Below are 15,479 nucleotides of genomic sequence, written 5' to 3'. Positions count from 1 at the left end.
TCAAAATTTTCAAGATTTGGGCAGTGGGAGTTTCCTTATGTGAGCTCTTGTGACTTGACATGTCACTATCATTGTTTAAGCACTTCCCAACTTTCTGGCACAGCAAGATGTTTCAGGTTTCTACGGTACTTTTTCTGCCCTGGTGCTGGAATAATTTCTTTAATGAGCTCTGGTTTCTTTTGAAACCAAGATCTGAACACTGGGAATGCTCATTGCTACTGGGTTGTTAATGATTCTAGGCCATCTCAGCATATCATTTGCTCTTTTCTTTTTCCTTTAATGTTTATTTGTTTTTGAAAGAAAGGGGGTGGAGCAGGGGAGGGGCAGAGAGAGCAAAACAGAAGATCTGAAGTAGGCTCTGTGCTGACAGCAGAGAGCCTGACGCGGGGTTTGAACTCAGAACTAGTGGATCATGACCTGAGCTGAAGTCAGACACTTAACCAACTGAGCCACTAAGGCCCCCCTCACTTGCTTTTTTCTTATAACAGATTATTCTAGAAGTCACTTGATAAAAATTTCTGGAAACTGCTTCTAGAAAAGTTTCTAGAAAACTGTTCTTTTCTTATAATTTCATAGTACTTCATTTTGTAAATAGGCCATACTTTATTCAAAACTCTTTTATAAAAGAATATTTAGGTTTCCAGTATTTTGCAATTATAACCAATTCTTTAATAAATAATCTCATGCATATGTTTTTTCATACTGTTGGGGGTAATCCTTCAGGGTAAATTCTTAGACATAGGGTTTCTGGGTAGAAATGAATGCCAATATACTTTTATTAGGTACTGTCCAGTTTTCTTCTGCTTAATATTATTTCCCCATTGTCATTTCTTATTTTGCGTATTTGTGTTTTATCAGCCGCCATTTTATTAATTAATTGGCTAGTGGTTTGTCTATTTTGTAAAAGTTTTTTTTTTAAAAGTAAGGATTTTAATTTAATTAGGTCTACTGTTTTCGTATTCCCTGAATAATTGCTTTCTACTTTTTTCTTTCTTGTCTCCTTTCTTATGATTTCTTTGTGTTCATTTTGTTCTTATTTTTCTAGCTTATTGAGCTGAGAATTTAGTTCACTTATTATCATTCTTTCATTTGTATTGACAAAAGTGTTAGGGCTATAGGCTTTGTTGATTGCTTTAAATGTATCCCATAGATTTTGATATATAGTGCCATTATTATTATTAGAAATTCTATACTTTCTGTTCATTTCCTCCTTCTCTGAAGTGTTTTTTTAAAATTCATTTTGAACTGTTTTTTTAGTTCATTTCCTCTTTCACCCAAGAGTTAAAAGGCACTTTAAACATTAGTAGGTTGGAGGACCTTTTTGTGGTTTGATCTTAATAATTTCTAGTTTTACTGTATTGAGTTTAGAGTGTTGTTTTTAGTATTTTTACTTCATGGAATTTACTGATATGTTCTTATGATCTTATATGTGATCAATATTTGTGAATATTCCATGTGTCCTTAAGTTACATTCCCCATTGTCAGAGTATAATGTTAAATATATGTACACATCCATAATCTACTTTATTAATTTTGTTGTTTGGGTCTTTCTTTTCTTCCTTTTGTCCACCTGATCTGTTTGTTTGTTTTTTTTTAAGTTTATTTATTTTGAAAGAGAGGGAGAGGGCCAGAGAGAGGAAGAGAGAGAGAATCTTAAGCAGGCTGTGCACTGCCACTGTGGAGCCTGAGAGGGGGTTCGAACCCACGAGATCATGACCTGAGCCAAAATCAAGAGTTGGGTGCTTAACTGACTGAGCCACCCAGGTGCCCCTGGTATTTTTTTTTTTTAAAGATTATATTTATTTACTTTGAGAGAGAGAGAGAGAGAGAGAGAGAGAGAGACTGAGAGAGAACATGTGCCTGTGGGGAGGGGCAGAGAGAAAGTGGGAAAGAGAGAATTCCAAGCAGGCTCCATGCTGTCAGTGCAGAGTCTGATGCAGGGCTCAAACCCACGAACCCACAAGATCATAACCTGAGCCAAAGAGTTGGATTTCTTAGCTGACTGAGCCACCCATACGCTCCAACCTGATCTGTGTTTATACTGAGGAAGGTATCTTATAGTCTCTTATTGTTGGTGTATTTCTATCTATATTTTCTTACATTGTCTATAGTTTCTGCCTTATAAAAGTGGTTGCAGTTTCCTTTGAGGGCATTTCTTAAACAGTTACCTTCATTTTGAATTGCAGCCCTTAGCATTAAGAATTTTCTTTATATGTTCTTTGGCTTACATTCTATGATGTCTGATATCAGGATTACTACCTCTGTTTTCTTATTGTGTCTATTTGCCTGGAATACCTTTGCCTGTTCCTCAATATTTGGTCTTTCTGAATGACTTTGTTTTAGTGCTGTCTGTATACAGCATATAGTTTGGTCCTGTTTTTGGAGCTAATTACAAGTCTTTTTGTTTTAATAGGTGAGGTAGGCCCATTCACATTTATTGATGTAACTAACATGTTTGATTTTTAACTCGTTTTATTTTATAATTATGTATTATAATATAGTTTCTTTTTATTAAAAATTTTTTTTAACATTTATTCATTTTTGAGAGTGAGAGAGACAGAGCATGAGTGGGGGAGGGGCAGAGAGAGAGGGAGACACAGAATCTAAAGCAGGCTCCAGGCTCTGAGCTGTCAGCACAGGGCCCGATGCGGGGCTTGAACTCACGGACTGCGAGATCATGACCTGAGGTGAAGTTGGACGCTTAACTGACTGAGCCACCCAGGCGCCCCTATTTATAATATAGTTTCTGAATAGTTTCTGTGTTTCCTTATTTACCAATTTATATTTATCTGTCTGCTTTCTTTGCCCCTATATTTTTTGAAATTTCTTTGGTGTTTAGGAAGATTTATATTCTTGTTCTATTGGTTATATTTATACTTATGTATCTTTTTTAATGCTCTGAGAAAGCAGAGGACTTTTCTTATTTAGCCTTTTACTATTTTCTATGTCCATTTTCTTTCATTGAAAAATGTGAACATTTTAAATAATTCTATCTAGAATTTGACAGACACATAACCTAAGTTTTTTCAACCCTCTCTATAAAATGGAAGATGCAGGGCAGAGAGTACCAGGGTTTAGCAGCATCATTAAGATCACCCCAGTGCTCCAATAGTGCTTCCAGTCCTGATATCAGCTAAAGAGACTAAATATTTAATTACCTACCATCTCTCATTGCTTTTAGTGGGTTCTTATTCACATGCTCTAGAATAGAAACAGTAAGGAACCCAAGAATCTAGCATTTCTTAAGCAAATCCGTCATGCCAGCCCGAAGCTAGACCCTTTCCGCACTCCCTTATTTAATCTCCTAAATAATTCTGTGGGATACATATTTAGACTCCATATAAAGAAAATGAGCTTAAGGAATTTCATCATGTGGTAAAGAAGGGTTTTGAACCTAGGTCCACCTGACTGCACAGGCCATTGTCTCTCTAAGAAATTGTTTTAAGTTTATATATTTTGAGAGAGAGTGAGAGAGGGAGAGTGGGGCAGGGAGAGGGAGAGACAGAATCCCAAGCAGGCTCCATGCCATTAGCACAGAGCCTGGCATGGGGCTTGAACTCACTGTGAGATCATGACCAGAGCTGAGATCAAGATCAGCTTAAACAGCTGAACTACCCAGGCACCCCTAAGAATTTTTTTTTTTAGTGGTTTAATAATATCCTTGCATATACCTGTATGATAACATTAAAAAAGTGTTGCTTTATCATGGTTACTGATATCTTTTAACTTTTACCTGTTGCCTATATTGCAATCAATGAGTTTATTTTATTTTTATTTTTTCTTCTCCCATACCTCCCATTTTTAAATGGGTGGAATTTTTTCTTTCCTGTGGTTTTAGATTAATCTTAGTTTTGTTGACTCCTCTTTTCTTTTTCATTGAGTTTCTAGTGGTCAGAGTGGTTCTCTTTCTTTCTTTCTTTCTTTCTTACTTATAGGTAACTTGAAGTTTGTGGATTCTCTGTTTCTAGTTATAATAAAGATAAGGTTTTATATCGTTTGCTTGTTCTTGTGCTAAATCGTTTTGGAGGATATATGAGGCAACTCAGATTTAGGCAGACACCATTATCCATACCTACCTGGGAATCCAGGAAATGTGTCTTGAATGATGTGCTACTGATATCCCTGTTAATTGTTATTGTTATTGTTTCCCTGCCCATATCTTCTATTGTCATCCACAGCCTCGGCTGAGGGAGTAGATCCAAGTAATTGTATTTGTAACTAAGACAACTGACCTATTTATATCAGTAAACTCACCCTCTTGTTGAAAAATAGACCAGGATGGATACAGGACCTAAACTGCCAACCAGATTATCTTTTTTGAGAAGTTGAATTAATGGACACAGAGACTTAATCAGATAGTTTAGGACATTGGAGCTGTTAAATCTTATAGAGTTGAGGCCATAGTGTCATGAAACTGAAGGTATGGAGGAATAGAAACTAAGAGGCTCACAGAGGCAACTGAAATGTGAACAGCATGGAGCAGAGTAGTGATGGTGTCTTGGAGGGATGATAGAATGAGATGTGAAAAGAGAACAAAAGACACTAACATAAACAGTTTCTGATGGCTATCCAATTCCAAGGAGGCCATCTTGAATACCTTCCATATCTTTCTATCATTATAATAGATTTCCTTTTTCCTTGATCTGTCCTTGGTGTGATTTTCTGTTTCTTACAACTAATTAATCTTTAAGATCAGTTAATTAATGGGTGTCTTGAATATGATAGGCCTTAACAGATATTTATTGTCCTGGTGTTATTATTCAGATACACTATGATGTGGAACTATAAACAGTGGACGGGTATTCATAGAAGTGCATTGAGATGACTTAATATAAAATTAAGTCTATTTTAAGAATTTTGGATCTAGAAGAGGCCTGTAAGGAATATCTAGTTCTAATTTTAAAGAAGAGAGGCCAAGGGAAAAGGACTTGCCCCACTGAAATTAGAACTGTGGTCTCCTGATATCCAGTCTAGTTTTCATTTGACTACTTGTATTGTACTGGGTTGAATAGTGCCCCCCAACCCTCATTCATGTCCACCTAGAACCTCTGAATATGACCTTATTTGTGCTAGCATCTTTATATACTTCTGTAATCAAGTTAAGATGAGGTCATAGTGAATTAAGGTGGGCTCTAATCTAATAAGACTGGTGTCCTTACAAGAACGAAAAGCTGAGATACAGATAGAGACACATAGGGAGAATTCTATGTGGTGACAGAGGCAGTTTGGAGTGATGCAGCTGTATCCACAGAATGTCAAGGATCAATGGCTACCACCAGAAACTAAAAAGAGGGAAGGAAGGCTTCATTCACCTGTACAGGTTTTTTTTCAGAGGTGCATGGCCCTGCAAACACTCTGATTTTATACTTCTAGCTTCCAGAATAGTGAGGCAATAAATTTCTATTATTTTAAGCCAATCAGTTTGTAATATTTTATTATGGTAGCTCTAGGAAATTGAAATACTTTCCCATACTACTTCTTTTAAGATAAAGAGATTTTTCTCTGAATATCATTGAGAATTGCACAGAAAGTTATATTCTTTACAACTGAAGTTAATCATTTTTCCTGTTGAGTATATCCATTTTTTTTTTCTTTACTTTTCTATGTGCTTAGCTATACTCTTGTGTCACTGAGGGAGTCACCGTATTGTCTTATCCTAGGATTTTCAAAGAAGTATGTCGGTAAAAAATTTTGCTTTTCTTTTTAGGAATAATTAATTTGTGTGTGTTATGGGTTTTTCTATTATATCGATATTCTGAAATATTCTACTCTTGTTCACTCAGATTGATGAAGCTAAAGGAAATGTTTAACTCTAAGTTTGGATCCATTCCCAAGCTTTATGTTCGAGCACCAGGAAGAGTCAACATAATAGGTATTTCAAAATTTCTTTCTCTTAATTGTTTCTTCCTTTGGTAAGATCTAAATTGCTGTTAATACATTTTTTGTATTAATTTTTCCCAAGAAAACTGAAAAAATAGAATATTTCCTATGTATCTTAGTACAGCAAGTAAAGCTTTTGCATCTGGAAATTGCATCTTTCCCAATCCATGTTGTTAGTGTTAACTTTGTCCATTTATTTTGAAAATTTGTTGAAATTTTGTTGTTAATATTAGTTTCATGAGAGATGAAAAGATTTTTCTGTGCCACAGGATAAATTTTTAAATTTTGGTTAATAATTTTCATGATTTTACATTTACTCATTGGGTTAGAAGAATACCGAGAAGCCTTTTTAAAAGGGTGGGGTAACTTCAGGCTCTGTGTTGACAGCTCAGAGCCTGGAGCCTGCTTCAGATTCTGTCTCTCCTCTCTCTCTCTCTCTCTCTCTCTCTCCCCCCCCCGACTCATGCTCTCTCTCTCGCTCCCTCTCTCTGTCAAAAATAAATAAACATAAAAATTTTTTTAAAGGGTGGTGACCTGAAGAATGAGTAGGTTCTATCAAGAGAAAACAGGATGAGGAACTGAGAAAAAAACAGGAGTCAAAGGAGGATTAAAAAGAGAACTTCCTATAATGGAAAATGTAAACATACAAAAAACTCCCATGTACCCAACAATTATTATTATATTTTAAAAAAATGTTTATTTACTTGAGAGAGAGAGCACAAACGGGGGAGGGACAGAGAGAAAGTGGGAGACACAGAATCCAAAGCAGCTCCACACTGTCAGCGCAGAGCCTGATGGGGAACTTGAACTCACAAACCGTGAGATTATGACCTGAGCTGAAGTCAGGACACTTAACTGACTGAGTGACCCAGTTGCCCTCAACAATTATGATTATCAACTCAGGTGATCTTATTTTATTTTGAAGCAAATAATGAAGGATTTTTTTTTTTAAAAAAAGGGATGTTTGAGTATGGTTAAATGAGGGAGGGAGGAGGAATAGAGTAAAGCCAGTGGAGAGAGAGAGATTATAGATAACTGAGAAGGGAGGAATTGATGGAGCAGATTTCCTGAGAAGGCAACAGGGACATCAGAAGAGGGCTACTTTGATTTTTTTAACAGAAGACATGCAGGTTGATGTAGATAAATGTATAACTTAGGTAAAGAGGTTGAGGGAGTTCTTGTGGAGGTTAGATGAAGGAGGTGGGGATTAAGTAGAAGGGACATTTGAAATAACCTTGTGAAAGGTGGGAGAGGGAGATGACTGGAGGAACAAAAGGTTTTCTGGGTAGCATTGAAATCTGGCTAGAGCTGGAGACTGTAGAATTGGAAAAGTACCAACCTGCAGAGTTGTTCTTTCTTCTCCCCCTGAGCTAGTCCAAGGTGCCAATGTTTGATCTAAGGTTGTTTTGAATTGAGGTTGCAAGAGAATGACAATGGCAGCAGGAAGTTGGTGATACTAATAGGAGAGCAGGTGAAGTTATGAATCCTGGAATCTATGCTGGGTAGAAAAAGGAAGAAAGGCAGGAGGGAGCTTATAAGGTAGAGAGGGCAAAAAGCAGTCTGACAAACAAGTTAGTGGGAGGAACAGTAAGAGAAATGGCAGGATGGGAAGTGTTAGTAAAGAATATGCTATTTGAAACTAAAATTTCATAAGTGAAAAATTTCCAGGTGATAAGGTCTATAGTCATTACTGGATTTGTCAAGGTGCTAGATGGCCGAAGCAGAGAGGAGGTCAAGTTCTCTGGAGGTCAAGAGATTAGGCAGCTGGGGCTTTGGACTAGGTTGTTTACCAGGATTGGGATGGAGAGGGGCTGGAACGAGATAGCTAAGGTATTCAGGGAGGAGCAGTGTGTCTAAGAGAGAGATGAAAGGAGAGGAGAGAATGTGGCATGAGCCTTTCAAGAACTGGAGGATGGGAAAAAGGCCTGGTAATAGCAGAGTGGAGGAGGACCTCAGCAACTCTTCAGTGTTGCAGGAGGCCTGCAAAGAAGCAGTTTTCTCGGAGGAGAGCCATTTTATCTAGTTGTGGGGGTCAGGGTACCAAACTAAGAATTTCCCTGACGAATAATTCTTACTCTAGTAAATTTAGTGACTATCTTCTGATTTAAAAAAAGGGGGAGGATTATGTTCCCATATAGTTAATTTACTTAGTGCTTGGGATGAAATGAATTTCTGTAGTTATTAAAGCATTATCATACTTACCATTAAAATATTCAAAATGTAATCATCTTGTTCTCCTCACCTGCGAGCAGTTCCTGCTCCCTTCCTGCCCGTCACAGGGATGTGGGGTAGGGTGGAGTAGGGAGTGGGGATATTCCATCAGTTTTGACAGGGGCAGGAATCTGTCATTTCCAGAAGGCTGTCATCCACACTGTGGCTTTTACAAAAAACCTGGTGCCTCCCTCGAGTTCTGGCTATTTAAGTATGCGTTTTCTATTTGTGAACCACTGTTTTATATTATTGTCTTCTTTGAAGGAAGTTGGTGAGAAAGGCAGCTTTGAAAACCACTTCTCCATGTGAAACTATCAATCCATAAAAAAAAACCTTTATCATTTCATTTTAAAGGCTACATCAATATGGAAAAGATTTGCTACCTTGTATATTAATAATAAGTATTTAAAAATGCAGTTGTGCAGTTGAATTGTCTTCCATTCATTTTGTGTTTCTTAGTTGGTTAGTGTTTGCCATAGGAACAGTCAGATATGAAAACCTGTCTTGGGGAAATATAAATGAGCTTGCTTATTTTGCTTATTTCTTTCTTGAATTGTTATTTTGTATTTCAATCTCATGAATAACAACCTTGAGTTTAAATAGCAATCTGGAGAAAATATTATGGTGTAATAGGAAATAAAATTCCTACAGATGATTCATAGAGGAATTAGAATGCATAGAATAGTTTGTTTCCTATATTTTCTTATTATATATAAAATAGTGCAGATTAAAAATTCTTTTTCTTCTTTTTTTTAATTTTATTTTTTATTTTTTAAAATTTACATCCAAATTAGTTAGCATATAGTGAAACAATGATTTCAGGAGTAGATTTCTTAGTGCCCCTTACCCATTTAGCCCATCCCCCCTCCCCTCCCTGGTTACCCCTCCAGTAACCCTCAGTTTGTTCTCCACATTTATGAGTCCTTCTGTTTTGTCTCCCTCACTGTTGTTTTTTTTTTTTTTACTTTATTTTTTTATTTTTAAAATTTACATCCAAATTAGTTAGTATATAGTGAAGCAATGATTTCAGGAGTAAATTCCTTAATGCCCCTTACCCATTTAGCCCATCCCCCCCTCCCACAACCCCTCCAGCAACCCTCAGTTTGTTCTCCATATTTATGAGTCTCTTTTGTTTTGTCCCCCTCCCTGTTTTTATATTATTTTTGTTTCCCTTCCCTTATGTTCATCTGTTTTGTCTCTTAAAGTCCTCATATGAGTGAAGTCATATGATTTTTGTCTTTCTCTGACTAATTTCACTTAGCATAATACCCTCCAGTTCCATCCACATAGTTGCAAATGGCAAGATTTCATTCTTTTTGATTGCCGAGTAATACTCCATTGTAGATATATACCACATCTTCTTTATCCATTCCTCCACCGATGGACATTTGGGCTCTTTCCATACTTTGGCTACTGTTGATAGTGCTGCTATAAACATGGGGGTGCATGTGTCCCTTTGAAACAGCACACCTCTATCCCTTGGATAAACGCCTAGTAGTGCAATTGCTGGGTTGTAGGTAGTTCTATTTTTAGTTTTTTGAGGAACCTCCATACTGTTTTCCAGAGTGGCTGCACCAGCTTGCATTCCCACCAACAATGCAAAAGAAATCCTCTTTCTCCACATCCTCGCCAACGTCTGTTGTTGCCTGAGTTGTTAATGATTGCCATTCTGACAGGTGTAAAGTGGTATCTCATTGTGGTTTTGATTTGTATTTCCCTGATGATGAGTGATGTTGAGCATTTTTTCATGTGTCAGTTGGCCATCTGGATGGCTTGTTTGGAGAAGTGTCTATTCATGTCTTTTGCCCATTTCTTCACTGGATGATTTGTTTTCTGGGTGTTGAGTTTGATAAGTTCTTTATAGATTTTGGATACTAACCCTTTATCTGATATGTCATTTGCAAATATCTTCTCCCATTCTGTCAGTTGCCTTTTAGTTTTGCTGATTCTTGCTTCTTTTTTTTTTATCCTAGCTATGTCTAGCACATTCAGTACAACTTATCAATGCCAGTCTAATTTGTTAGGCATTTATTTAGGCTAAAAATATAAATAAAGCAAAGTCCTCAACTTTAGTGAGTACGTTGGCTAACAAGGAGGAGAGTGAGATTCACATAATGTTAATACAAGGCAGGGTGTGTTAAAGGCTTCAGCTGTTCATATTTTAAAAGGTAATATGAAAGAGCAACAGGAAAAGGAGAGATTACTGTTCTTGATACTCCATATAACTAGTCACAAAACAAAATATTTGAAGATGATCACTATGAATTAGAAAGTAGAAAAAAAACTTGTGAAGATTTAAAGAAGTCTATAAATTAACAGAAACTAATAACTAATATACTTATGCTAGCAGAAGTTTCTGGCTCAGGTGTCTGGGAGAGAAAGAAAACTTTCATTTTCTGTCCATAGTATTTTTATTTTCTGTTAAAACCTGGCTCGTGGCCAAGTTTTTCTTGTATGTCAACCTACTTGAATTTCTCTTGTTCCATTTGCTAGCAATGTTAAAAACTCTTTCTCTTTTTTTCTAGGAGAACATATAGATTATTGTGGGTATTCTGTTCTTCCTATGGCTGTAGAACAAGATATGTTAATAGCGGTGGAACCTGTGGAAACACAAACTCTTCAACTAGCCAACACAAATCCCTTGTACCCGTGAGTATTTAGGATTGCTACTGTGAGTAATGGTGCATGTGCATTCATAGCCAAATGAACTCTTTAGAAGAAATCAAATTTATAATAAATCATTTAATTTATTGAAAATCTGTATCTGACTTCCAAAGGAATCTGAGGCTGCTCTTTAATATTTGTTCCTTTTTATTCATTTGCTCATTCATTTAAAACACGTTTACTGAAGACTTACCATGTGTCTTGACGTTGTTTTTGATACTGGGCCATACAGAAATGAAAATAACTCTGTCCTTGCCCAGATGGTATTTATCATCTATTTAGGCAGCTGTCGTCGGCAAAGTTGGTGGTGCTGCCTTTCTTATGTTACTAGGGCACCCTCTAATTCTCTTGTAACATCTTACCACGCTGTATTACAATTACCTGCTTACTTGCCTGTATTCCCCCAGTAGATTATAAACTCTGTGACTTTAGGTACTGTTGCCTCTCCAATGCTGTAGGCTCAGTGACAAACTTAGAGTCTGGTGCATAATAGACCTAAGTTTCTAGTACATATGCTTTATCAAGTTAAGGACATACTTTTTTGTTTGCAGTTTTTTTAAAATTCTTAGTTTGCCAGTATTAAAAAATTTGTTAATGGGTATTGAATTTTATTAAATGTCTATTCAATATAGAAGAGCAGTTAAGGGGCGCCTGGGTGGCTCAGTCTGTTGAGCATCCGACTTCGGCTCAAGTCATGATCTCGTGGTCTGTGAGTTCAAGCCCCGCGTCAGGCTTTGTGCTGACGGCTCAGAGCCTGGAGCCTGCTTCAGATTCTGTGTCTCCCTCTCTCTCTGCCCCTCCCCCGCTCATGCTCTGTCTCTCTGTCAAAAATAAATAAATATTAAAAAAAATTGAAAAAAAGAAGAGCAATTAAAAAATACTATGAATTAACAATGATGAATTTTCTAATTTTGAAGTATCTTTGCATTCCTAGGATGAGTCCTACTTACTTATAGTATGGTATGATGGGTTTGATTTGCTAATTACAAAGAGATTTGGGCATATGACTGGTAGATTTTATTTTTGGCTATTGTTCATTGGCCAGTTTGCCTGTAGTAATGTTCATTCATTCAGTAAATATTTTATGTGTGCCTTTAATAAGGCACAATACCGGGTTATGCAAGATACAGACATTTCTGACTTCTATGTTGAATCCTTTAAAGAAAACTTTACATTGTCTCCAACACAATTTGTGTCATTATTTGTAAACATTTAAAACTGGGTGCATAATAATTTCTCATGTTGATTTACCCAAATTCACTTCAACATTTCCATTTATGATGAATATATGGATTCAGTTGCATTTTTTGACAAAAGCAGAGCCTGAAGACAAACTTGAATGAAGGTAGAGTATTTGGGATATGATCCCAGGAGTGGTATGGGACAACATAGAGAATGACTTAGGGAAGCAGAGATGAATTACTAAGGCAGGTAGACCCTGCTATAGGTAAGAGTCTTCATTCTCCCAGGACTCCTAGGAAGAATGCAGCGTGTCTCCCAGAATTATCCACAAGTTGTGTAACATTCATTGAGTGGAGATACCATAATTTATCTATTCACCATTGATGGGCATTTAGATCAATCCTAGCTTTTGGCTATTATGAATAATGCTGTTAGTGTTATTTGTGTACAAATTTATGTGTGGACATGTATTTCATCTTTGGGGGTAAATATCTAGGACTGTTTGATTTACCTTTTTAAGAGCTTGCCTGTTTTCCAAAGTGGTTGTACCATTTTTCATTCCTATCACCAGTGTATGAGAGTTCAGTTTGTTCTACATTTTTGCTAACGTGTCTTTTTAAATCTTATCCATTCTCATAAATGTGTAGTGGTTTTAATTTTAATTTCACTAACCAATGATGTTGAACATCTTTTCATGTACTTACTTGTCATCTGTTCAAATCTCGTGCCCAATTTTAAGGAGGATTTTCATCTTCTACTATTCACCTACAAGATTTTCTTTTATGTTGTAGATACCAGTCCTTTGTTAGATTAATGTTTTGCAAATATTTTCTTCCATTCCGTGGCTTGGATTTTCATTTTCTTTACTATGTCTTTTGAAGAAGAATTTTTAAGTTTGATCAAGTCCAATTTATTGATTTTTTTTTCTTTCACAGTTTGTAGTTTTTGACTGTTTTTAAGAAACCTTTGCCAAACCCAAGGCACTAAAGGTTTCCCCAGTGTTTTCTTCTGGAAATTTTATAATTTTAGCTTTTGCATTTAGGCCTATGATCCAGTTTGAATTAGTTTTTGTATGTAGCATGAGATAAGTGTTGAAGTTTATAATTTTTTGTATATGGTTATACAATTGTTTACCACCATTTGTTGAAAAGATGATATTTTCCTATTGAATTACCTTGACAGCCTATGTTGAAAAACAGTTGCCAATAAATGTATGGATCTATTTCTGGACTCTATTCTGTTTTATTGATGTATTTGTCTATCTTTATGCCAATACCATACTATCTGAAAACCATAGATTTTAAAAAATTTTTAATTTTTTGACTATGATTGATGTACAATTTTACATTAGTTTTGGGTGTACAACACAGTGATTCAACTTCTCTATACCATATGTTGTGCTCACCACAAGTGTAGTCACCATATGTCACCATACAACACTATTGCAGTATCATAGACTACATTCCTGATTCTGTGTCTTTTATTCAGGTGACTTATGCATTCCATAACTGGAAACCTGTATCTCCCACTCTCCTTCATCCTTTTGCCCATCCCCCTACTCCCTTTCTTCTGGCAACTAATAGTTTGTTCTCTGTATTTATTTGATTTGAGAACAAATCAGTTTGTTCTCTGATTCTGATTTTCTAAAAAAATTTTTAATGTTTATTTTTGAGAGAGAGAGAGACAGTGTAAGTGGGGGAGGGGCAGAGAGAGAGGGAGACACAGAATCTGAAGCAGTTTCCAGGTTCTGAGCTGTCAGCACAGAGCCCGATATGGGGGTCAAACTCACGAACCACGAGATCATGACCTGAGTGGAATTCGGACACTTAACCGACTGAGCCACCCAGGTGCCCCTGATTCTGATTTTTGTTTGTTTGTTTATTCATTTGTTTTCCTTTTTAGATCTCACATATGAATGAAATCATATGGTATTTGTCTTTCGCAGTCTGACTTATTTCACATATCATAATACCTTTTATGTCCATTTATGTTATCACAAATGGCAAGTTCTCATCCTTTTTTATGGCTGAGTAATATTCCGCGTGTGTGTGTGTGTGTGTGTGTGTGTGTGTGTGTGTGTGTACACACTACATTTTCCTTATCCATTGATTGATTTTTGGACACAGATTGATTCCATAGCTTGACTATTATAAATAGTGCTGCAACAAACACAGAGGGGCATATATCCCTTTGAATTAGTGTTTTCATCTTCTTTGGGTAAATACCTAGTAGTGGAATTACTGAATCATACGGTATTCCTATTTTTAATTTTTTGAGGAACCTCCATACTGTTTTCCTTGGTGGCTATACCAATTTACATTCCCATCAACAATGCATGAAGGTTTTGTTTTCTCCACATCCTGTCCTTTTGACCCTAGCCATTCTGACAGGTGTGAGGTGATATTTCATTGTGGTTTTGACTTGCATTTCCATGATGATTAGTGATGTTGAGCATCTTTTCGTGTATCTGTTGGCTATCTGTATGCCTATTCAGATCCTCTCCCCATTTTTTAATTGGATTGTTTATGTTTTTTGGGTGTTGTATAATTTCTTTATATGTTTTAGATATTAACCCTTTATCAGATATATCATTTGCAAATATCTTCTCCTATTCAGTAGATTGCCTTTTTGTTTTGTTGATGATTTCCTCTGCTGTTCAGAAGATTTTTATTTTGATATAGTCTCTCTCTCCCTCCCTCTCTCTCATAAATATATATATATATATATATATATATATATATGCTTTTGTTTATGCATGTATATATATATATTTTGTTTGTTTGTTTGTTTGTTTCCCTTGCCTTAGGAGGCATTTCTAGAAAAATGTTGCTACTACTGATGTCAGAGAAATTAGTGCCTATGTTCTCTTCTGGATTTTATGGTTTAATGTCTCACATTTAGGTTTTTAATCCATTTTGAGTTTATTTTTCTGCATGGTGTTAGAAGTGGTCAGGTTTCATTCTTTTGCATATAGCTGTCCAGTTTTCTCAGCACCATTCATTGATGAGACTATCTTTTCCCCATTGTATATTCTTGCCTCCTTTGTCATAGATTAATAGACCCTATATGCTTGGGTATATTCTGGGCTCTCTACTCTGTTACATTGATCCATGTATCTGTTTTTGTGGCAGTACCATACTGTTTTGATTACTACAGCTTTGCAGTGTACCTTGAAATCTGGAATTGTGATACCTCCAGCTTTATTCTTTCTTAAGATTGCTTTGGGTGTTTGGGATCTTTTATGGTTCCATACAAATTTTAGGATTGTTTGTTCCAGTTCTGTGAAAAATGCTTGATAGGGTTTGCATTGAACTTGTAGATTGCTTTGGGTACTATGGAAATTTTACCATTATTAATTCTTCCAAACCACGAGGATGGGATATCTTTCCATTTTTTTGTGTTGTCTTCAGTTCCTTTCATCAGTGGTTTATAGTTTTCAGAGCAGAGGTCTTTGACCTCCCTGGTTACATTTATTCCTAGGTCTTTTATTCTTTTCAGTGCAATTGTGAATGGAATTTTTTTCCTACTTTCTCTTTCTGGTA

At 36.2% G+C, this 15,479-nt stretch overlaps 1 protein-coding gene across 2 annotated transcripts in view; it reads left to right on the top strand.

Moving 5' to 3' along the window:
- Window positions 1–15,479, top strand: part of GALK2 (galactokinase 2) — a 134,797-nt gene that overhangs the window by 20,383 nt on the left and 98,935 nt on the right. For both annotated transcript variants that reach the window (XM_047862984.1, XM_047862983.1), the window contains exons 2-3: window positions 5,784–5,872; window positions 10,617–10,740. In XM_047862984.1, coding sequence (XP_047718940.1) covers window positions 5,784–5,872; window positions 10,617–10,740 — 213 coding nt within the window. The remainder of the gene's footprint in view (window positions 1–5,783; window positions 5,873–10,616; window positions 10,741–15,479) is intronic.

The sequence above is a fragment of the Prionailurus viverrinus genome, chromosome B3 (genome assembly GCF_022837055.1).
Source record: "Prionailurus viverrinus isolate Anna chromosome B3, UM_Priviv_1.0, whole genome shotgun sequence".
Classification (NCBI taxonomy): Eukaryota; Metazoa; Chordata; class Mammalia; order Carnivora; family Felidae; genus Prionailurus; species Prionailurus viverrinus.
This window is presented reverse-complemented; position numbering and strand designations above follow the sequence as displayed.